General features: G+C 46.0%; 1 protein-coding gene across 1 annotated transcript in view; it reads right to left on the reverse strand.

Moving 5' to 3' along the window:
- KLHL22 (kelch like family member 22) overlaps positions 1–23,083 on the reverse strand; it is a 53,271-nt gene that overhangs the window by 27,195 nt on the left and 2,993 nt on the right. Inside the window, exons 2-3 of the mRNA XM_040349313.1 lie at positions 3,601–3,924; positions 695–860 (exon numbers count right to left, since the gene is read on the reverse strand). Of these exons, the coding sequence (XP_040205247.1) occupies positions 695–860; positions 3,601–3,881 (447 nt within the window). The 5' untranslated portion in view covers positions 3,882–3,924. The remainder of the gene's footprint in view (positions 1–694; positions 861–3,600; positions 3,925–23,083) is intronic.

The following is a 23,083-nucleotide window of genomic DNA, read 5'->3' on the forward strand; positions in this document are numbered from 1 at the left end:
TTTGAACATGCTTTAAAAGAAAGGACATCCAAAAAGTCAGAAAAAAGTGATCTAGGAGGCATAAAAAGTTGTTTATACTTTCCAGATGACCTCCCCTGCATTTAGAAAAGCTAAAATGCAGGAGTACCAGAGTGAATGAGGTCTAATTGTACACAATAAAGTGGTTCTGCAGACTCAACGTTTTTTTTTTTTACCTTCATGCATACATGCATGCATGAAGATAAAAAAGCTTCTGCATGCAGCTCACCCCCCCCCCCCCCCCATTAACTTACCTGAGCCCAATCTTGATCCAGCGATGTGCAGGAGTACCTTGGCTCTCCGGGGGCACTTACCCTTCATTGGCTGAGGCAAGAGCGGGAGCCAATGTCCAACACAGCCAGGGAACCAATCAGAAGAGGGATGGGGCAGGGTCGAGCCTCTGTGTGTGAATGGACATGCAGAGCCGCCGCTTAAAAGCCACCAAAGCAAGCTGCTTGCTCTGGGGGTACGCGGCAGGGGCCAGGAGCGCCAGTGGGGAGCCCGAGAAGCGGAGGATCCAGGCTGCTCTGTGCAAAACCACTGTACAGAGAAAGTAAGTATAACAGGTTTGGTATTTAAAAATAACATCATTAATATCACTTTAAGAAAATTTGTGTAAATTAACTAAATTTTTGCCAAAAATGCATAGTCCACTCCTTATACTTTTAAGCGGTACCTGAAGTTGGCAAGCTGCAGCCAGCGTTTCCTGCACATTGTGGACACCCAACTCCAGCTCAGATGTGTATATGAAATCCAGGATCCTGCACATTGCACTGTATGTTATGCCATGGATCTGCACTTCGTGCTGGTCCATTTCTCTCAACCCTCCAGCAAACATCCCCCTAATAAAAAAAAAAAAAACAGCATCACAAAAAGAATTTGAGGAAAGTATTACTGCGCTTTTAAAGTCGGTTCACACTGGGGAGACACGACTTCCAGCGCAACTTTCAGAAGCAACTCCAACACGACTTGAGCATGAACCACAGGGCGATCTGGGGCGATTTACAACACGACTTGAAGTCGTCTCCAGGACAGGAGACTTTCCAGTGGCCAATCAAACAACAATCAGCTCTGGGAGAGGGAGGGAGAGGTTTGCCTGAGAAATGTATGTTATCTTCCTGGAAAGTTGCTTCAGTTAAGACAGTGATCAGACTTGGAGGCGACTTCCATCAATCAATGGGTACAAATCGCCTACAAGTCGGATTGAAGTAGTACAAGAACCTTTTCTGAAGTCAGATCGCCTTGAGTCGTGTGTATTAACACCGCTCCCATTCACTTACCGTATTTATCGGCGTATACCGCGCACTTTACATTGTTTTTCTCTACAGCGCGACTTGGGACGACTTGAGGCGACCTCAAGTCGGATCCCAAGTCGCCCCAGTGTGAACCGACTCTTACAAGGTCCCTGATTTCAAAAATAAAGAAAACAAACAGGAAAAGAAACAATTATATTCAAAAAACACAAAATTATCCACGCTACCTATAGTAAAAGTTCATATAACAGCAGCCAGCATTAAATTTGTTGATTGCAAATATAAAAATTATAATAGCAATATGCAGCGCTAGTTAATTATCTTCATAGGGGTTAAATATTTAGGAATCTAAAATTTTAATTCTCATATCACCAAATAAACACAAACATTACCTAACAAGCTGCCCACATTTAAAAAAAAAATGCATGCATGCAAAAAAGAAAAGAAAAATAATACATTAAAGTGGAGTTCCACCCATAAATATAACATTACATCAGTAGTTTTAAAAAAATGTCATTAGTCCTTTAAGAATTTTTTTTTTTTTTTTTATAGATTCAAAGTGTTGTTGCTAGGCAGAATAGTTAATCTTGCCTCTTCCTGCACCTAGGTGCTTAAGCTTCCTAACCTACACCGCACAGACTCCTGGGAATGTAGTGGGTGTAACTTTCCAGGAGTCTGTGCACTCCCCAGTCTTGAAGAATCATGTGACTTGGACAGTACAGGTGATGAAACCTGATCTGAAACCTATTACACTGCTTGTGCAGCACTGAGCATGTGCGAGATCTGCAAGGCTGAAATGCAGGAAGTCATACAGTCTGGCTTCATGATGCCGACACTTAATATGGCCCCAGTCAATTTCTATTTTATAAAGTGTCTAAATGCTGTAACAACCCAACAAAACGGACCTTAGTTTACAGACTAACTTTACTAGAATACATTAAGCTTGTGTATTACAGGGGTATTTATATTTAAAAAGTGAAATTGTGGCCGGAACTCCGCTTTAAGTGGGATTAAATTAAAGGATGTCCTACTGAATAGTCCATGCCTATTTTTAGAGCAGTTGAACTAAAAATGCCCTGTAAGCCACATAGATTATCTAGGAAAATAAAAAAAACTCTTGTGGGCTAGATGCTTGTTCATACTCTGCTGCTGCACTGCACCAAGTAGAGTGAGAAGTCCAGACCTGCAAGAAGCCCACATAGCCTAGGGTGAAGGACAATATTTTATGTAGGGGTGGTATTTCTATCTTTTGATAAAGAAGGGTTTGTTTCACTCCTTACTAGGTCTTTACCATTTTAAAACCCATAAAAGAAGAGTTGCATTGAGAATGGTAGCTCAGCTGAAAAGCACAGCTCCATGTCACACAGCTATGACAAAAAAAATAAATAATAAAAAAAAAAATACAAAAAAAAAAAAAATCGCAATAAGTGTATATTGATTGGTTTGCACAAAAGTTATAGCGGCTACAAAGTAGGGGATAGATTTATAGCATTTTTTTTTACTAGTAATGGCGGCGATCTGCAATTTTTATCTTGACTGCGATATTATGGTGGACACATCGGACACTTTTGACACTATTTTGGGACCATTTACACAGCGAACAGTGCTATAAATATGCATTGATTACTGTGTAAATGTGACTGGCAGGGAAGGGGTTATCGCTAGGGGGCGATCAAGGGGTTAAATGTGTACCCTAGTGAGTAATTCTAACTGTAGAGGGAGGGGACTGACTGGGGGAGGTTACCGATCGGTGTCCCTATGTACAAGGGACACACCATCGGTCTCCTCTCCCTGACAGGACGTGGATCTGTGTGTTTACACACACAGATCCACAGTCTTGCTCAGTTACTGGGCAATCACGGGTGCCCGGTGGACATCACGGCCGCCGGGCACGTGCATCGGGTTCCCAGTGACGCGGCGGGTGTGCGCGCGCCCCCTAGTGGCTCGGGAAGGCTCCCAGAATGAGAGGCTTATAGTCCCGCTATCAATTGATACAGGGCGGTAGCCTAGCGGTTAAGTGAGTTTACCAAAAATTTAATTATTGCAAAATATACAGCCTCATGCTACATAACTAAGCTCCATTTCATGCTGAATAAACCAACGTATTAATGGATCTTAAATAGAAAACTATCTTTAGATTTTTTAAATCATTAATTTTTATCCACCCTGGGAAGCACAGAACAACTGTGCATCCCTGTGCAGGTAAGCACAGACCACGCATGCGTGTATGCTGTAATATGCCAGTGTGAAAGAAGCCTTACATGACATTGTTTCTTTTGTAACAATAGCTCTTCAACAACAGAAGGATAAAAAAAAAAGTGACATGTACCTGAAATAATCACAAGATGCTGCCAAGAGGATTCTATGAGCTTCCAAACACTTTCCCTCCAACTTGAGGACCACATCAAACAATATGCCGGCATCACGGAGACCTACTAGACCGTTAAGTAATGTCTGTGAGTGCCTGACACTTGTGTATATTTTGCAGGTATTTTGTGCAGGTGATTGTTCCTTGGATACATGGTCTGGCTTCAAAACCTCATGGTCTTCTGCCATCTCTGGAAAATGTTCTGATCCGAAAAAAAATACCTCGGCCAGTAAAACATCCATACGAAAAAGAAAATCAGTCAAACTTGATAGATCTCAGGTGTTCCTGTGGATTTCAGAAAAACAATTGTTTTGCAAATGTACCAAAAATTATCATTTTAGATGCCTTTTTTTTTTTTAGTGTACGTTAGAAAATGAAAGCAAACACAGAAAATCCCTTTTTTGGTTTGCACTTGGAGCATTATGGGGTTCTGACTTTAAATTCCCATTAACAACCAAACTGCATAGAAATGAAAATGACAGCACAATTACACTAGCGGCAGATAAACTTCATGTATTTTTAACATTCAAGTTCTTGGCACAGCCTCTTCCCTTTTCTGAGAAAAAAGGGCACATGGTTAAACAAAAAGGAGAAGTACACATAATCACAAAGAAAAGACAACTTTCAAAACTTTAAAGCGGGATTCCACCCGCAAATATTTTTTTTTTAAGTCAGCAGCTACTAACACTGTAGCTGCTGACTTTTAATAAGGACACTTACCTGTCCTACTCGCCCGCGCTGATGGCCCCCCCGATGCCGATCCCTCGATCGGTGCAGGTCCCACGCCACCATCCACACTAAGGGAAACAGGCAGCTAAGCCTTACGGCTTCACTGCCCGTTTCTTACTGCGCCTGCGCAAGTCTTGCGCCGACTTGTGAATGGGCGGCTGCTCTCTGGGATTACACACAGTTCCCAGAAAGCAGCGTGCCCCATTCACTAGAAGGGGATGAAGAAGAAGACAGACCGCGGTTACGGAAGAGGCAGATACAGACTTCCACATAGCAACAGATATTTCGGGTGAGTACACTTATTATTTTTTTCATATTTTTTGGGGATTTTTGGGCAAAAAAAAAAATTCTGGGTGGAACTACACTTTGATGTCCTTTAGTAGTTGGTAATTAAACGTAGAAAGTTTGCAAAGTTTAGAAGATGACATAAAATGATATGAAGTAGACACTAAATGACACTTAAAATGTGGTCTACAAAAGTCCATTCAAGTATATATTCTTAAAGTGGTTCTAAAGGCTGAGGGTTTTTTACCTTCATGCATTCTATGTATGGAGGTAAAAAACCTTCAGTGTGAAGCTTTCCCTGCAGCCCCCCCCCCCCCAATACTTACCTGATCCTGCAGTGAAAGTCAACATTGCAGGATAAATTTCTTCCCCTAATGCTAAAGATGCACTGTTTACTCCCAATGACAATTTCCACTCCCAATGACCACAGTCTGGCCCCCCTATAGTCCAAAGGACAGTAAACTGGCCCTTTGTTTAGAAAGTTTGGAGACCTTTGTATTATTGGTAAAGAATCTTCATGAGTCATGTCACAGGGATGTTCAACTCCCATCACCCAATACCTGAGCCATGCAGTTCCAGGCACCAGGCAAGATGTTTTTTTTTTTTTTACATTTAGCTTTGCTGCTAGTTAGCCACTCCGATTGCTTTTACAAGCAGCGGGAGGGGACACCAACCCCTACCTCCCCTTCTGTGGGCTGTCCTGTCTCCTATATCATCTCTCGCTGCTATCTATCGATTGGACGGGACTGGCAAGATCAAGAAGAAGCAGTCCAGTGCGAGCCAGGGGCTGTGAACTTGATGTCACAATTTCCTCTATCTTCGATTGGTGGAGACGCACTCCGGTCCAGTCTTGTTCCTGTCACACATTGGCAGAGAGAGTTTGTAGTTATAGCCAAGTGTTTTCCACATTGTCAGGGAAGGACACAGTGCCGGCGATGTGTGGGGATTGGTAATCTCTGTCTGCGGAAAATGGCAGTTGGCATTTTTCTGCGCAGCTGCCTTATTTTTAGTGCAAAGCTGCAGAGCCTGTAGATGGAGGGCCACCCAGAGAAGAGGGAACTTCACCCTGTCATACTACAACACCTCCGACAGCATAGGTATCGAATCGTGGACAGGATAATCGTAATCGAATCGTGAGGCCAGTGAAGATGAGCACCCCTACTACCTACCGACTGCCAACTCCTCCAGAGGTTTGAGGATTCTAAGATTTTTTTTAGCAATAAATAAACTTAGACCTTAATCAGCGGAAATATATAAAGTGAATACATTATATATCCTAATAGGTTGTCAAAAATATTCAAAATAAATATTCCAGTTGCTGCCAAACACTCAAAGTGTTCACTCTCACTTCAACGTATAATTTGAATAATTTAGTGCAGCGCAACTAGAAACAGTGGGCCAGATTCAGGCAGAATAGCGTCGGCGTAACGTATCGCATTTACGTTACACTGCCGCAAGTTTTACGGGCAAGTGCTTGATTCACAAAGCACTTGTCTGTAAAGTTGCGGCGGCGTAGCGTAAATCCCTCCGGCGCAAGCCCGCCTAATTCAAATGGGGCGTGGATCATTTACATTTTTTGAACGTTGACGTGAGTTACGTCCTTTCCTATTCACGGACGACTTACACAAAAATTTTTTTTTTAAATTCGACGCGGGAACGACGGCCATACTTTAACATGGCAAGTCTAACTTTAGACCACAAAATAGCAGCTTTAACTATACGCCGGGAAAAGCCAACTAGCGACGACGTAAGAGAATGCGACTCTGGTGGAGGATCACTATTGATGAACACATGTATTTTGTAAACACGGAGCTGGAAGATCACAATCTATTAGTACTGTACAATTAAAGAGGAGTTCCACCCAAAAATGGAACTTCCTCTTAACCCACTCCTCTCCCCCTTACATGCCACATTTGGCATGTAATTTTTTTGGGGGGGGGGGGGGGGGAGTGGGGGCTTCAGGAGAAGGGGACTTCCTGTCCCACTTCCTCCTTCCGCCGAGGGGCTGCTAAGGCGATACGTCATATCGCCTTTTGGCAGCCCCTCCCTGTAGGCAATCGCCTGGGACACTTGACAGGTCCCAGGCGATCGCCTGTCCAATCAAACAGCGCAGCGCCGGGCCGCGCGCGCAGTGCCGCTCGCGCATGTGCAGTGGGTGCCCGGTCGTGAAGCCGAAAGCTGTCACGGCCGGGTGCCCACAGTGACAATGAAGACGCCGGCCGGGGAGGGGGGGAGAGGAGCGGACCCCCGGCCGGCGCGTCGCTGGAACGCTGGAGCAGGTAAGTGTCAGTTTATTAAAAGCCAGCAGCTACACTTTTTGTAGCTGCTGACTTTTAATAAACTTAAAAAATGGGTGGAAAACCCCTTTAACTTCTGAGCTGTTTTTTTGATTATTTTATTTTATTTTATTGTAGCACATTTTTTAAATGTTTGATACACTGTTGCTAGTTGCGCTGCACTAAGTTATTCGAATAATAAGTCACCATAAAGCCCCTTTTGTTTATAAAAGCCCCGGACATTCCCAAAAGCACCTCTGCCTAATAAAACACATCAACCCTTCATATTTTCCAACCTGGGATTTTTTTTTTCCTTATTAGGACAAGTAGATTGGGGACCCAATTTAGTCTCTTGGACAAGTAGTTTTTTTTTTTATTATTTACACACCCTTGCATGTGGATACTACACTTTCAGTTTTGAACAAGAAACCCCTAAAATTTGTGAGTTTAAATATTTAGGGCCGGATTCAGAAAGATGCACGTATCTTTAGGCGGCGTAGCGCATCTCATATGCGCTACGCCGCCGTAACTTAGTCAGGCGGGTAGCGTATTCAGAAAGATCTTGCGCCCGAAGTTACGGCGGCGTAGCGTATATGGGCCGGCGTAAGCCCGCGGAATTCAAATGATCCAGGCAGTAGGCGTGATGTATAGGCGATCGAACGGCGCATGCGCGCGCATGCTCAGAGTCACGTCGCAAATACTCCCCAAGATACGTCGGCTCAATGCTTTGTCGACGTGAACGTAACCTACGCCCAGCCCCATTCACGTACGACTTACGCAAATGACGTAAAATCCGACGCTGTTCGTACGTTTCCGACGTCCATACCGTAACATGACTTACCCCTGCTTTATGAGGGGTAAAGTTACGCCGGACCGACGCCTTACGTAAACGGCGTATATAGATGCGCCGGACGGAACTACGTTTGTGAATCGGCATATCTAGGTCATTTGCATATTCAACGCGTAAATCAACGGAAGCGCCCCTAGCGGCAAGCGTAAATATGCACCCAAGATACGACGGCGTACTAAGACTTACGTCGGTCGGCTGAAGCCAGATTTCAGGCGTATCTAGGTACAAGAATACCGCGCAGAGATACGACGGCGCATCTTTTAACTTACATGGCGTATCAATAGTTACGCCAGCATAACATCTTTCTGAATCCGGCCCTTAGTCTTTATCTTGCACACTCACACCACAAATATCATAAACATTGAGAATCTTCATTCACTCCCAACCTAGCACAGGGGTAGTGAATTAAAATTCACTGAGGTCCGGTCAGCAAAATTGTCTTTCAGCAGAGGTCCGAACATCATGTCATTACCCGTGGCGCCTTTTCGCATATGCCAAACCGCATGTTGCTGCCGCACTATTATTTACATCTCCCCCACTGTAATGTCCACATCTCCCCCACTGTAATGTCCACATCTCCCCCACTGTAATGTCCACATCTCAGACTCCCCCATACATCACAGTCCGCTCACCCCCCCCACCCTGATGTCCTCAGCCCACCACATCAGAGCCTTTAATAACTCCACTTTAATGTCCTCAGCGAGTCAGCACACACTTTCCTCCTTTCCAGACTAGTGTCCTCACTCCCTGCAACTTTGCCCCCTCCCTCACTTACCTTGCACAGACCGACGATCAGAGGAAGGCATGGCATTTCTCGGATGGAGGGCAGGTGTTGCAAGATGGTGATTGGTTGCCAAGACCGCCCTTCATCCTAGCAGCCAATCACCTGCTTGTTTACCTCCGGCAGCTCTGCCCTCTATCCAGAACTGTCCCGCCTCCCTCTGTCGGCTCTGTATGAGGATTACAGAGACGTCAGGGGGAAGAAAAGGCTGCTAAATGGTGGTACCGCGGCGGGCTGCACAGGACAGTGAGGCAGTCTGCATTTGGCCCACGGTCCGCCATTTAGTGATGCCTGCTCTAGCAGGTAACAGCCGCCGCTCCGCATAGTTATTCAAAAAAGATAGTTTATAAAACTATGTCCACACCATTGTCATTTTGCTTGTGGGCATTGTGAAGCCCACAAGCACTTACTTCCTGGAAGTCTTGGATGGGGAGTGATAATTGGGTAGCACACTGCATCCTGGGAAATGATGACACGCATTTCCCAGGAGCAATAGAGGGAGATGATGTCATAATCCTAGGTGATTCCAAAGGCAGATTTTGTGGGACCCCATAGCAACAGGCATTTCCAAATGAGTAAAAAAAAAAATTTTTTTTTTCTTTTTTAGGTCTAATGAGCACAATAATGAAAAAAATATTTTGGGATGGTAACTCCACTTTAGGTTACAGAGTAGAATACCTAAAGCTCTTAATCATGAGTGGGATGCCACACATTATTACGAGGGTTGATGTGACACAGTGGTACTTCCATACGTGACATTGGCATTACTTTATTGCACCTAAATAGATGTTGCTTTTTTTTCTCTGGTTTGAATAAATTTAAATAATTCAAATATTGAGTATTTTGATAGTTTATGGTTAACAATTTTCCTACAACATATGTTCATATGTGGTATATTTGTGTTACTTTTTGTATTATTTTAGGTCTTCATACATTTCTCAGTTCTCTTGCTATTGTATCATTTGAATCGTTCTCCTCTGCTTTATGGATATACCTTTAGAATTTTCAGAGGAGGGTCCGTATATGAATGATGGATATATATAGAAAGTGGAGATGTATCCTTTTTTACAGTTTTTCCATAACTTTTTCTATGTACAATTTTTGTACATACTTTTGCTCAGATACAGTTTCTCATTTTATTTTACATATTGTTCAATGTTCTCATTAAACCTTCTATTTTGTGCAATGTTTTTAAATATGCGTGTATTTAATGTTTTCATGGGTTTTTGAAAGGTTTTTCTACAAAAACCCTTGAAAAAGGTTAAACAGCATAATCAGGCACCTATCACTTTCCTAGTATTGAATCCATGAATTTAATATCACCTTTTTATTTTCATTTTCCTCTTCATACAGTAAACCAAATCAATTTATATATTCTTTTCATCCATTCTTTGGTAAGAGCCTTTTCTCTCTAAACAGATGTGCTCAGATTTTCTGCTCTGTCCCCCAAATGAACCATAGGGACACAAAGGACTACACGCTTGGGATGCAAATGGTCGGGTCATTTCCAAGCCAGTGGTCCTTACTATATACTTCCCAACGCAGTCCTTGTTAAATCCAGGTCCACCTGTCCCTACCCTCGTGCAGTTGCTATTGTACCATCTCTATAGCAGCCCTTCTATGCACTTGCCGCAAGTGTGGGATCATATCCCACATTTAACATGGCGGTGCATGTCATTTGACGCGCAGGTTTGGAATCAGCAGGCGATGCATCGGCTCACGCGCATGCGCCGTCTGTCGGAGATCCTATTGGTCGATATGTGTGACAGTAGGAGGAGCGCGAGGATGACGTGGGAGGTCACTTGTCCCCGCTACGGCGGACGTAGTTGCTGACGTCCACCCTAGTGTGATATTTAAAGCACGGCTTTGCAAGCCGCTGGTCAGGCACTATCCTCTAAACCGGAGCAAGCAGCACATCACTGCCATCAAGGACACTTTCACCCTGCAATATCCTTCAAGGTATGCCTTATTCCCCTTATTCTCAAGAGATAATTTCTCCTATAGAATTGATTTTTTCCTTTTGGATCATGTGCTGTCCTATAAGAGAAAAGATAAAGAACAGCCCTTTTTTTTTTGTCTCTCTTTTCATAGATTTGAAACTTTGCCCATTTGCCTGATTTCTGGACTTCTCTTTTTGAAAATCTTCATGAAGGGAATATAGAGGCTGCGTTTTTGATTGAAGTTTCCTTGCAATTAATCAGGATTTAATTTTTTCGTTACATCACCTGACCAAATTTGGTTAACCCTATACGGTACAATTGTTACTGATTCAAAGGTTTTTGAGCACCAGTTATTCGATTCTGAATAAACCCTCTAAACTTTAAACTTTATTACAACATATACTATTGGCTTTTTTTAGATTATGGTTCTGGGACAAAGTGTCACATCGTTTGGGAAATGAATTACCAGGCTTAAATTAGGGTTTTCCTATCTTGGAGTATTCCATCTTTGATGAAATTGATTTTAAATTGTGCGTGTTGGGGTAAGTTTTTTGCGCCAGTTCCTCTGCTAAAACATTTCTAGATTTGAAATTGTTATTTTGCTGAAATTATTCATTGTTAATTATAACATTTAGAAGTAACGCAATATGCTTTGTCATATCTACCTGTATTTGACAAATATATCTAATCAATACATTGTTTCTTTGACCATCTGTTTTACACTGATTTTTATTGATACTTTGTAGTTAGTTCTAAACTCTTGAGGAAGCTCAAACGCGAGCGAAACATGTCGAGTGAACTGCAACGAGTCGTTTCACATTTTTGAAGTTCGTTTATTTAAAGACTTCAGTTGGTTTTTTCTATTTATTTATATTTGTATGTATTAATGAATTAAAAACTTTTTCTATTTTTCTAAAACTGGTGTCTTGTTACACTTTATCAGCACCGCTTCATAGTCCCAGGGTTCCCAGGTACCCATTTCCCTTTTCCTTTAGAGGGAGATGATGTCAGAATCCTAGGTGATTCCAAAGGCAGATTTTGTGGGACCGCATAGCAACAGGCATTTCCAAATGAGTAAAAAAAAAATGTTTTTTTTCTTTTTTAGGTCTAATGAGCACAATAACGAAAAAATTATTTTGGGATGGAAACTCCACTTTAAAGCGGGAGTTCACCCATAAAACAATTTTTCCCCTTAGATGGATGCTAGATGGATGCTTGTTTTGTCTAGGGGAATCGGCTAGTTGTTTTAAAATATGAGCTGTACTTACCGTTTTCGAGATGCATCTTCTCCGTCGCTTCCGGGTATGGGTCTTCGGGAGCGGGCGTTCCTTCTTGATTGACAGTCTTCCGAAAGGCTTCCGACGGTCGCATCCATCGCGTCACTAGTAGCCGAAAGAAGCCGAACGTCGGTGCGGCTCTATACTGCGCCTGCGCACCGACGTTCGGCTTCTTTCGGAAAATCGTGACGCGATGGATGCGACCGTCGGAAGCCTCTCGGAAGACTGTCAATCAAAATAGGAACGCCCAGTCCCGCAGCCCATACCCGGAAGCAGCGGAGAAGATGCATCTCGTAAACGGTAAGTACAGCTCATATTTTAAAACAACTAGCATCCATCTAATGGGGAAAAGTATTATGTACGGGTGAACCCCCGCTTTAAGTTACAGAGTAGAATACCTAAAGCTCTTAAACATGAGTGTGATGCCACACATTATTACAAGGGTTGATGTGACACATTGGTACTTCCATACGTGACATTGGCATTACTTTATTGCACCTAAATAGATGTTGCTATTTTTCCTCTGGTTTGAATAAATTTAAATAATTCAAATATTGAGTATTTTGATAGTTTATGGTTAACAATTTTTCTACAACATATGTTCATATGTGGTATATTTGTGTTACTTTTTGTTTTATTTTAGGTCTTCATACATTTCTCAGTTCTTTTGCTATTGTATCATTTGAATCGTTCTCCTCTGCTTTATGGATATACCTTTTTTTTAACAAAAAGGTTGGTCTTTATTTAGAAGGCATCATTATACAAAGAACAGCAGTATACAGCTCAGTTAGAAGCATCACTCAATTAAGCACATACAAGGAATATTAGTCAGCGTTCTTTAAAAATTATATACTAAGCACAGCAGCATTCCCTCCCACCCCCCACCGATCAGGCCAAGGTTCCAAAGGAAAAAAAAAGGGGGGAAGAAAAAAGGCATCCCCCAAACACCTTAAACCGATGATTAAAACTGTTGTGTCCAGGGAAGCCAGACTCTGTCGAATTTCTGGGGGCAAAAAAATTAGGTCAGTTTATACAATGGTAACAATGCATTCACAGAGGAGTCCCATGCCGCCACCGTAGGAGGCGAGGAGGAGGACCACTTCCTAAGAATTTCTTTTTTGGCGTAAAAGAGTAACATAGAGATAAGCAGCTTAGTATATCTAGGGCGCTGGTCATCATGGATCCCGAGCAGGGCCAACTCAGGCGAGACCGGTATAGACAGTGCAAGACGCATAATAATACATTCAAAGACCTCACCCCAGTATACCCCCACCCGTGGACAGGTCCAGAACATGTGAAAGAACGTCCCCTCAGAGGAATAGCATCTGGGGCAGTCAGGGGATCTGTCTGGGTATATACGGTTTAATCTCTGGGGGGTGTAATAGACTCGATGCATGAATTTGGTGTGTATCAGCCGGTCCCTGGATGAAACCAACAGCTTGAACCCCTCCTCGAAACAGTCCTCCCAGTCCCCCCTTTCAAGGTCAGGGATGTCCGAGTGCCACTTGTCCCAAAGAGCACACATCTTGGGAGAATCAACCACCATAAGGGCCAAATATAATGTGGATAGTGTTTTTTTTAAGGGTTTCCTGCGCTAGAATCTCCTCTATGGGGTCGGCCTCTAGTACAATAGTCCGCGGAAATTGTGCCCTTGCCGCATGCCTCATTTGATAATACCTAAAGAGCATCTGCCTGGAAATGCATGCCTGACAGTCGGATCTCGGAAGGACATCAGTGTCCCCGAGTTAAAAATATCCCGAAGAACTGTCATCCAATACCGAGCCCACAGCTGCGGGTCTGGAATCGTTCTAAAGTGAGGGAGGGAGGGAGGGATTTCCCCAAAGTGGACAGAAGGGGGAATAATGGTGAGGGCACACCAGTCGCCTGCGGGCCACAGTCCACACCTGTAGAGCCGTTTTAGTGGAGACCGGGAGGGAAGGGTATGCAGAAGTACCCCTATAAACCAGATTTCCCAATTCCCTAAGTGATCCCAGAACCGCAGCCTCCAAACAGGTTGCCGCATTCGACCTGGATTGTTCAAACCACCACCTCACAGTGACCAACACCGCTGCCCAGTAATGTACCAGGAGGTTAGGGAGCGCAAGCCCCCCACAGCGAACCGGCAACTGCAAAATGGACCTAGCCAGCCTAGGGGCAGACCCCCCCCCCCCACAGGAAGGAGTGCACAACACCATCCAACTCCGTGAAGAATGAGCGAGGAAGCCTAAATCGGGCAATTTCTAAACATGTAGTTAAACCTGGGCAGGAAAAGCATTTTGAGTACATTGATGCGCCCCAATAGATTAAGAGGAATATTTCTCCATGTGGAGCAATGCTCCCTGAGACGTTTAGCAATAGGTAGTAGGTTGAGGCGGCGAAAATCCCGAAGGTCTCTCGACACCACAATCCTGAGATACTTAAATTCCTCAAAGCAACGGGGACGGGAGCCCCCCTCCCCTGGCCCCGGGATCCAGTGGAAACAGAATAGACTTAGACCAGTTGATCCTAACTCCAAAAAAGTGCCCAAAGCGGTCAAAGATTGTAAGGCAGCCTGTAGCGAGGCATCCGCGTCACTCAGGTTGAGCAAAGCGTCGTCCACATTTAGGGAAATCTTCTCCTCCAGGTGGCCTACCCTAAGTCCGCGGACCTCGCTCGACTCCCAAATTAGAATCGCCAGTGGCTCAAGAGCCAGAGCAAACAGGCTGGGCGACAAGGGGCAGCCCTGCCTGGTGCCCCTCTGGAGGGAGAAGAACCCCCGACAGGGTGTCCATTATGCGAATTCTGGCCCTAGGGGACGCGTAGAGCATATTCAACCATGTAAGAAAACGAGGGCCAAAACCAAACCTCCTCATGACCTCCCAGTGATAGCCCCACTCTACCGAGTCGAAAGCCTTCTCAGCGTCGAGTGAGGCCATGACCCGCTTACCGCCATTGTCATGGGGAACGTCCAGGTTGAGGAATAATCTCTGGATGTTTATGTCCGTGCCCTTCCCCGGCATGAACCCCGTCTGGTCCTGGTGGATGAGGTCCTCCAGCACCGTGACCAACCTCAAGGCCAAGATCTTCGCCAGAAGCTTAGCGTCTGCGTTAACCAAGGATATGGGCCTGTACGATCCACATTCCTCAGGGTCCTTACCGGGTTTGGGGACCAGCACAACAACCGCCTCAGACATGGATCACGGGAGGGCCCCTAGAGTGAAGAACTGTGAAAATAGGGAGGTCAGCCTAGGAGCCAACAGCTCCAGGTGAGCAGAGTAGAACTCAGATGGCAATCCGTCCAAACCAGGGGCCTTGCCCGCTTGCATGCAACCCATAGCTGTCTGAACTTCCTCAAGCGTTCTAGGTATGTAGCCAATTCCCCTGGGGTATACGATACCCTCGTGGAATACAGTTCTTGATAGAAATGGAGAAACCTAGAATTGATATCCTCCGGTGCAGTCAGCAAACCTCCACCCGCATCCCTCACTCTCCCTACATGCGTGGTGGGGCTCTGCCCCCTAGCCAGCCACGCCAGGAGCCTGCCATTCTTGTCCCCAAACTCGAAAACCCTCTGGGCACTGTCAAACATGAACTTCTTCGTGAGGTCAACTCTCACTAGGGAGAGCTCGCTGAGGGTGTGCTGCCAGGCATAGTAAGCATTCGCCTCAAGAGACCGGGTGCAATCCCTTTCCTGTGTCAAGGCCCTATCCTCCAGCTGCAGGAGAGACTGCCCAGACTCTCGCTTCCTAGCCGCGATACGCTTACTGTATTCCCCTCTGAGCCAGGCCTTAAAGGCATCCCACTCTACCAAGGGACCCGAGGACCCCTCATTCGCCAACCAGAAGTTACAAACCTCCTCCGGCATATTTTCTTGGATCTCCGCATCCATTATCCAATATCGAGAAAGTCGCCAGACCCTCTGTCCCCCGGGAGATGCCGTCCCCACCGTGACCAGCAGAGGGGCATGATCAGAAATGCCCCGGGATAAGATCTCGGCGGACACCACTCCCCCCAAGAGACCAGAGGAGGCAAATGCCATGTCAATACGAGACAACGTTCTAAAGGTAGTGGACAAGCATGTGAACTGCGCTTCAGATTGGTGAAAATGACGCCAGAGATCCGTCATGCCAAAAGTAGACGCCCAGTCAGCCAGGGGTGGAGGACTGTGAGGGGCGGAGTCGATCTTGCGCATCAGACATGACCAGATTGAAATCCCCCACCAGAAGTACCCGTTCAACCCCGTATTGCGTTACAGTTTTTCCATAGCTTTTTCTATGTACAATTCTTGTACATACTTTTGCTCATATACAGTTTCTCATTTCACATTTTTATTTTACATATTGTTCAATGTTCTCATTAAACCTTCTATTTTGTGCAATGTTTTTAAAGGGGTGGTTCCCCTAAAAATAAAGTTTTGACATTGCATTTGCTATAATAATTACAGTTAGAATCGGCTGGTTTTATGTAAAAAATACCTCCGTACGTAGCGTTTGTATTATTCGTTCCCACCGCCACTTCCGGGTACGATGCTGGCGGTGGGCGTTCCTTATTGATGGACAGGCATCCGACCGACGCATCCATCGCGTCACGAGATGCCGAAAGAAGCCGAACGTCGTTGCGCATGCGCCGTATAGAGCCGCACCGACGTTCGGCTTCTTTCGGCATCTCGTGACGCGATGGATGCGTCGGTCGGATGCCTGTCCATCAATAAGGAACGCCCACCGCCAGCATCGTACCCGGAAGTGGCGGTGGGAACGAATAATACAAACGCTACGTACGGAGGTATTTTTTACATAAAACCAGCCGATTCTAACTGTAATTGTTATAGCAAATGCAATGTCAAAACTTTATTTTTAGGGGAACCACCGCTTTAAATATGCGTGTATTTAATGTTTTCATGGGTTTTTGAAAGGTTTTTCTACAAAAACCCTTGAAAAAGGTTAAACAGCATAATCAGGCACCTATCACTTTCAGCCGAGTATATACTATTTTTTTTAGGCAGGCCATACACGGGTCGAATGTCATAAGAATTTTCTTTTGAAAATCTTATCCAAGAATTTTCGTTCATATTTCGCACCATTAGTGGGCTGCAACAGCCTATTTTCGTGCAGCCATTGAATTTAAGTAATCGGACATGTTGGAATTTTTTTGAAAAATTAACGATTTTGTAATCAATGATGGGAGAATCGTGCGAGAAATGCAATTAAAAAAAGAAATGCGCATGTGCAAGTAAAGAATATTCCCGGGAAAGAAAAGAATATTCCCAGATTAGAAATTTATTTTCTGAAGCAACATGATGTGAAATTGAAGGCCTGGTTGGTCGAATTTCAAAATCAATGGTGGCACCATCGGATCCCAAAACGCACAAATTTTCTGATTTTTTAAAGAAAATTATTTCGAAATTCAACCCGTGTATGGCCAGCCTTAGTGTTACGTTCAGTGGTGCATGTTATATTATGACCAAGCGAACTTAATTTGTGATATCGGTGCCATCACCATGTGATTTTACTCCGGATGAAACTACCGTTATTTTACAGTCAACATGTTGTTCTAATGGTCATTTAACATCCACATGCCACACATATGCGTCCATGGGCTCCCAGCACAGCGCCTAAACTGCTGAAGACAGCTCCCAGTCTCTAATAGTGATCGGAAAATGGCAGGACCAGCTCCAGATCATGGGAGCACCACGACAGCCAATAACAGTGGTTACATGAGCAGGCAGCCATTTCCTCGGAGAGGAGCACATAGCTTGCCGACTCTTGGGATTTGAAAATACCAGTTACACTTACGGTAGCTGTTTTTCTGTAAGTCTTACAGGACGGCACCTTGAGAGTAGACTGGCTCCACCTGACAGGAAACACAATCAGAAAGAGGTTTAAAAGCCCCGCCCCTCCCCGTGCACCTCAGTTAGTGATAAAGTAACCACCATAAGAGCACGGGAACCAGTATATAAAAATACAAACCATATAAATTCCTCAGGGTGGGAAATAGGCCTGCCGTCCTGTAAGACTTACAGAAAAACAGCTACCGTAAGTGTAACTGGTATTTTCTCAAGTCGTCTTCCAGGACGGCACCTTGAGAGATAAGCAAGTAACCCTCAGGCCTACCTTAGGGCGGGACAACTGCCTGCAGGATTCTTCTGCCAAACGTCAAGTCTTGGGGTGACAGAAGTTCCACTCGGTAGTGTTTGAGAAAGGTGTTCTGGCTTGACCACGTTGCTGATCTACAGATTTGTTCCACTGAAACTCCTGCTCTCTCTGCCCAGGAGGTTGCTATAGATCTCGTGGAATGTGCCTTGACTTTAGGTACTGTTTTGCCAGCTTTAATGTATGCTAATGAAATTGCCTGTCTTATCCACCTAGATATAGAGGCTCTAGATGCTTGGCAACCCTTTTTCTGTCCTGAAAAATTAATTAGCAAGTGAGATGAGCGTCTGAACTCGCTCACCCTTTCCAAATAACTTAACAAACAGCGTCTTACATCCAAACAGTGGAAGGTCTCTTCCCTTTCGTTCTGTGGATTTGCGCAAAATGAAGGAAGAATAATTTCTTGTGACCTATGAAATTTCGTTGCCACCTTAGGTAGGTACAGGGGATCCTGACTTAGGACTACCCTGTCTTCAAAAAGACGAAAATAAGGCTCTTTGATTGAGAGCGCCTGCATGTCTCCTATTCTTTTGGCCGTAGTAATAGCCAGAAGAAAGGAGAATTTAAATGTCAACAGCCTAACCGGAATGCTGTCTATCGGTTCAAACGGAGGTTTGGATAGATGGTCTAGAACCAAGGTGAGGTCCCAGGGGGGAACCCTGGAGATTTGAATAGGGGATAACCTATCCCTAGCCGACAGGAATCGCTTGATCAGCGGATCCAGGGCCAGCCTCTTGTCTAAAAAGTAGGACAAGGCGGCTACCTGTACTCTTAAGGTTCTTGTGGCTAGTCCTAGATCAACTCCTTCCTGGAGAAATTCCAGGATGACAGATATTTCAGGTAGTGGGGCTTGCCTGGCTGCACACCAGCGTGAAAAAAACCCCCAGGTCTTAGCATAGATTTTCCTAGTGACCTCCTTATGACTAGCCAAAAGGGTATTTATTACCTTCTCCGAACAACCTCTCCGCTGCAGGTTCCACCTCTCAAGTACCAGGCCGTCAGACTGAAAAAGTCGGGCTCTGGGTGAAAGATCGGTCCCTGCCGCAGAAGGTCCACTCGGACCGGGAGAGGAAGGGGAGGAAGAACTGACCAACGTTCTAACATTGGGAACCAAGCTCTTTTGGGCCACTGGGGAGCGATCAGGATCAGCTTCCCCCGTGAGCGACTCAGTTTCTGTAGGACCCTTGGGATCAGACTCAGGGGAGGGAAAGCATAGGCCAGCTGAAATGTCCAGGCCTGGGCCAACGCATCCACACCCTCCGATCCCTGATCCCGGGAGAGGGAGAAGAACCTTTCTACCTTCCTGTTCTTCCTGTTCGCGAAGAGGTCTATCTCTGGGTTGCCGAAACGATGTCGAACCCAGTCGAAGACTTCTCGATTTAATTCCCACTCCCCCTGGAGGATGGGTTGGCGGCTTAGAAAGTCCGCTTCTAAGTTTAGGACTCCCCTGATGTGGATTGCTGAAAGGGAGAGGACTCTCTGTTCTGCCCAACTCAGAATTTCTAAGGACAGCCTTAGGAGGGAACGGGACCTGGTGCCTCCCTGGTGATTTATGAACGCCACCGTGGTTGCGTTGTCGGAGAGAATCTGTATTTCTTGGTTTATGACTCTCTCCTCGAACGCCTCCAAGGCCTTCCCGACCGCTAATAATTCGCGGAAGTTGGAAGAGGACCTGCTCTGTTGTCGATCCCAGCACCCCTGGGCCTGGAGACCCGACATGTGGGCTCCCCACCCCCAGGAGCTGGCATCCGTGGTTATCCTGAGAGGATTTGTCTGGTTCCATGGGAGGCCTTCCTCCAAATTCTGAGGAATGAGCCACCACCCCAGTGTGCATTTTACTGACTCCGGGATGCTGACCCTGGAGTCTAGGGATGAGTCCTTCCTGTCCCAGGAGGAGAGCAGGAAGGCCTGCAGGGATCTGTAATGAAGCTGGGCCCATGGGACCGCTGGGATGCATGAGGTCATCAGTCCCAGTAACCTCATGATCTGTCTGAGGGAAATTTCTATTGACCCCATGACGGACCTGACCACTGACCCGAGTCTCTGGATCTTGTCCTCTGGAAGAACCAGCTTTTTCTCTATGGAATCTATCAGGAATCCCAGATACATTTTTCTCTGTTCTGGGAGGAGAGAAGATTTTTCTCTGTTTACAATCCATCCCAAAGATTCCAGAGTAGTCAGGACGGTGGCCAGATCCGAGAGAAGGAGTTCTCGGCTGGGGTTGAAAAGCAGTAGGTCGTCCAGGTAGGGGACAAGGGAGATCCCTTTCAGATGTAGAAAGGCGACCACCTCTGCCAGGACCTTCGTGAAAACCCTTGGGCTGGAGGCCAGACCAAAGGGGAGTGCGGTGAACTGCCAGTGCTGAATCCCCTGAGGGGAGGCAATGGCAAATCGGAGGAACCTTTGATGGTCCCTGAAGACTGGGACATGGAGGTAGGCGTCCCTCAAGTCTATGGTTACCATAAAGACTCCTTCTAACAACAGTCCCTTGAGACTGTAAATGTTTTCCATGCGGAATTTCTTGTAGTGGAGAAAGGTATTTAAAAGTTTTAAATTTATGATCAATCGGAATTTCCCCGAAGGTTTGGGCACCATGAAAATATGTGAGTACACCCCCTGACCCTGTTGTCCTGGCGGAACTGGGATTATGACTGCCTGCTGAGCTAGATCTGTGACACTTCCCAGAAGGGCAGCTGCCTTGAGGGGATCTTGGGGTAGATGAGTGAGGAGAAATATTGGGGGGGGAAGTTGTCGGAATTCCAATCTGTAACCCTCCCTCACTATTTGCAGAATGTGAGGACTCCGTGTTATACTCTCCCAGGCTGGAAAAAATTGGGAGAGTCTTCCCCCGACTCTTAAGTCACTTGGAGTCCTTACCTGCGGGTTTGGGATCGGGGAAAAGGATACCCCCTTTTGGCTTATCCTTTCCCGCGATCCAACGCTTATTAAAGGCCGATCTTCGGTCAGAAGGTCGGTTTTTATTCTGGGGGCCTCGAAAAAATCTTCTCCTGTTAGGTCTAGGTTTTGGGGGGAACCGTTTCCCCTTTTCTGAGGCCCTAGTTAGAGCTTGATCAAGTCCTGCCCCAAAGAGAAGAGTACCTTCAAAGGGCAGGGCACATAGACGGGTCTTGGAAGCAAGATCACCTTCCCACGTCTTGAGCCATACCGCCCTTCTGGCGGCGTTGACGAGAGCACCCGTCTTAGCAGAGGATCGGACTGTTTCAATCGATGCGTCTGCAAGATAGGCAACCGCACTGCCTATGACTGTAAGAGAATCTCTAATTTCTTTAAACTTGGAGGTCTGAGGTACATGCTCCAGAAGTCTGGTTAACCAGGTATCTGCATTCCTAGCGATGCAGGAAGAGGCTAAAGCGGGTCCAAGGGCGGCCGTATTAGCCTCCCAGGCCCTGCGAAGGGAGGTGTCTGCCCGCCTGTCTAAGGAATCCTTTAAGTTTCCTGCATCTTCAAACGAGAGGTCAGACTGCCTGGAGAGTTGGGCTAGAGATGCATCTAGTTTAGGAGTTTTAAACAAAGTATTTTCTAACTCCTCCTTAAAGGGACAGCGCCTCTTCCAGGTCTTGTACCTTAGTAGTTTCTTTTCAGGCTCAGCCCATTCCCTCAGAACTATATCTTTAAGTGACTGATGGACTGGGATAACCTTTGGCTGGGGTTTAGCTAAACCCTGGTACATTCTGTCCTGAGGTGACACCAGCTCTGCTGGCTGCTGGATCCCCTCAGAGGCATAGACAGCAGACAGCAGACCCCCCATGTCATCTGTAGAAAAAATATATTTGCCTGATCTGGCATCCTCATCCTCATCCTCAGAATGACTATCAACTACCCCATCTTCTGGAGCCTCTGAATCTTCGGTGTCAGATAGGAGAGACTCCCTAGCCCTGGAAACTCGTGGCACTGGGGTGGATGAGCTCTCTTGAGAAGAGGGGCCGGCTGCTATGGGCTCAGGATCCCTATTTTTTAAGGTGTCCTTAAATTCCTTTAATGTGGAGAGCATTTGGGATTGGACAGCTAGGAATTCTTTCATAATCAGGGAAGTTTCCTTTGCTGTCAATTTTTGTATGCATTTGGCACAAAGAAGTTTGGAGTAATCTGCAGCCAGCTTAATGCTACAGTTACCACACCTCTTGGTTTTGGAAGTGTGTTTTAGGGAGAGAATAGCAGCTTCCCCCTGGGCAGAAACCTCCTCCCCTGTAAGGGGAGAGAAAAAATATATCACAGTTCAAACATCAAGTGTGAGAGGAGAGGAGAGGGGGGGGGGGGGGGGAGGGAGAGGACCCAGTCCAATATGCCCCCCTGACATTCTGAGGCAGACTCACCCTTGGTGGTGTCCTCGGCAGCGGCTGCTAGCGAACGATCCTCGCGCTCCATAGCGAAGTCGTGTAGGCGCCACTCTCCTCCTTGCTGCAGTGAGAACAGCGAGGAGCCGACGCCGCTGGCGGCCGCCATTTTGGTGAAGACCGGAAGCGGAACTTCGTCATCACCGCGCGCCGCCTGTGACGCGGCGTCGACTGCTGGCTCCATTCGAAAATGTCCCCGGGAGGACAGTACACCGGAGCCACGCTGAGGAAGCCCTCACACCCGCCCAGCAGGTAAGGGGTCCTGGAGGAGAGGGAACATGGCCACATAGGAGTACTGGAATAGCCACTATCCCAGGGATTCCTACAGAAAGGAAAGAAGGGGGGTATTGTTTGCAATCTTCCTCCCCCCCCCTATCACACGGGGAAAACCCCCCGGGACAGGCATTACACCTTTAAGCTGAGGCAGGGACGGCCCCCAGGACCCACTGCTCAGTACCCGGAGGGGGACCACCAGCCCCAGGCCTTAGGTCTGATAAAAAATAACAAACTGTTTCGCTGGTGGGAAACACAATCAATAACTGAGGTGCACGGGGAGGGGCGGGGCTTTTAAACCTCTTTCTGATTGTGTTTCCTGTCAGGTGGAGCCAGTCTACTCTCAAGGTGCCGTCCTGGAAGACGACTTGAGAAAATAATATTATTATACAAACTAAAATGTAATATATTGCAGCTTAGCAATCATTAGATGTGGTGGTTGCATTTGTTTTATTTTTAGGCCTTCCCCCCCCCTTCTGTTTTCCCCTGATGATCTGGCCAGTAACACACATCCCGTATTAGAGTGCCTCCACTCTGGATGAAGGAGCAC

Source organism: Rana temporaria, chromosome 1 (assembly GCF_905171775.1).
Source record: "Rana temporaria chromosome 1, aRanTem1.1, whole genome shotgun sequence".
NCBI lineage: Eukaryota > Metazoa > Chordata > Amphibia > Anura > Ranidae > Rana > Rana temporaria.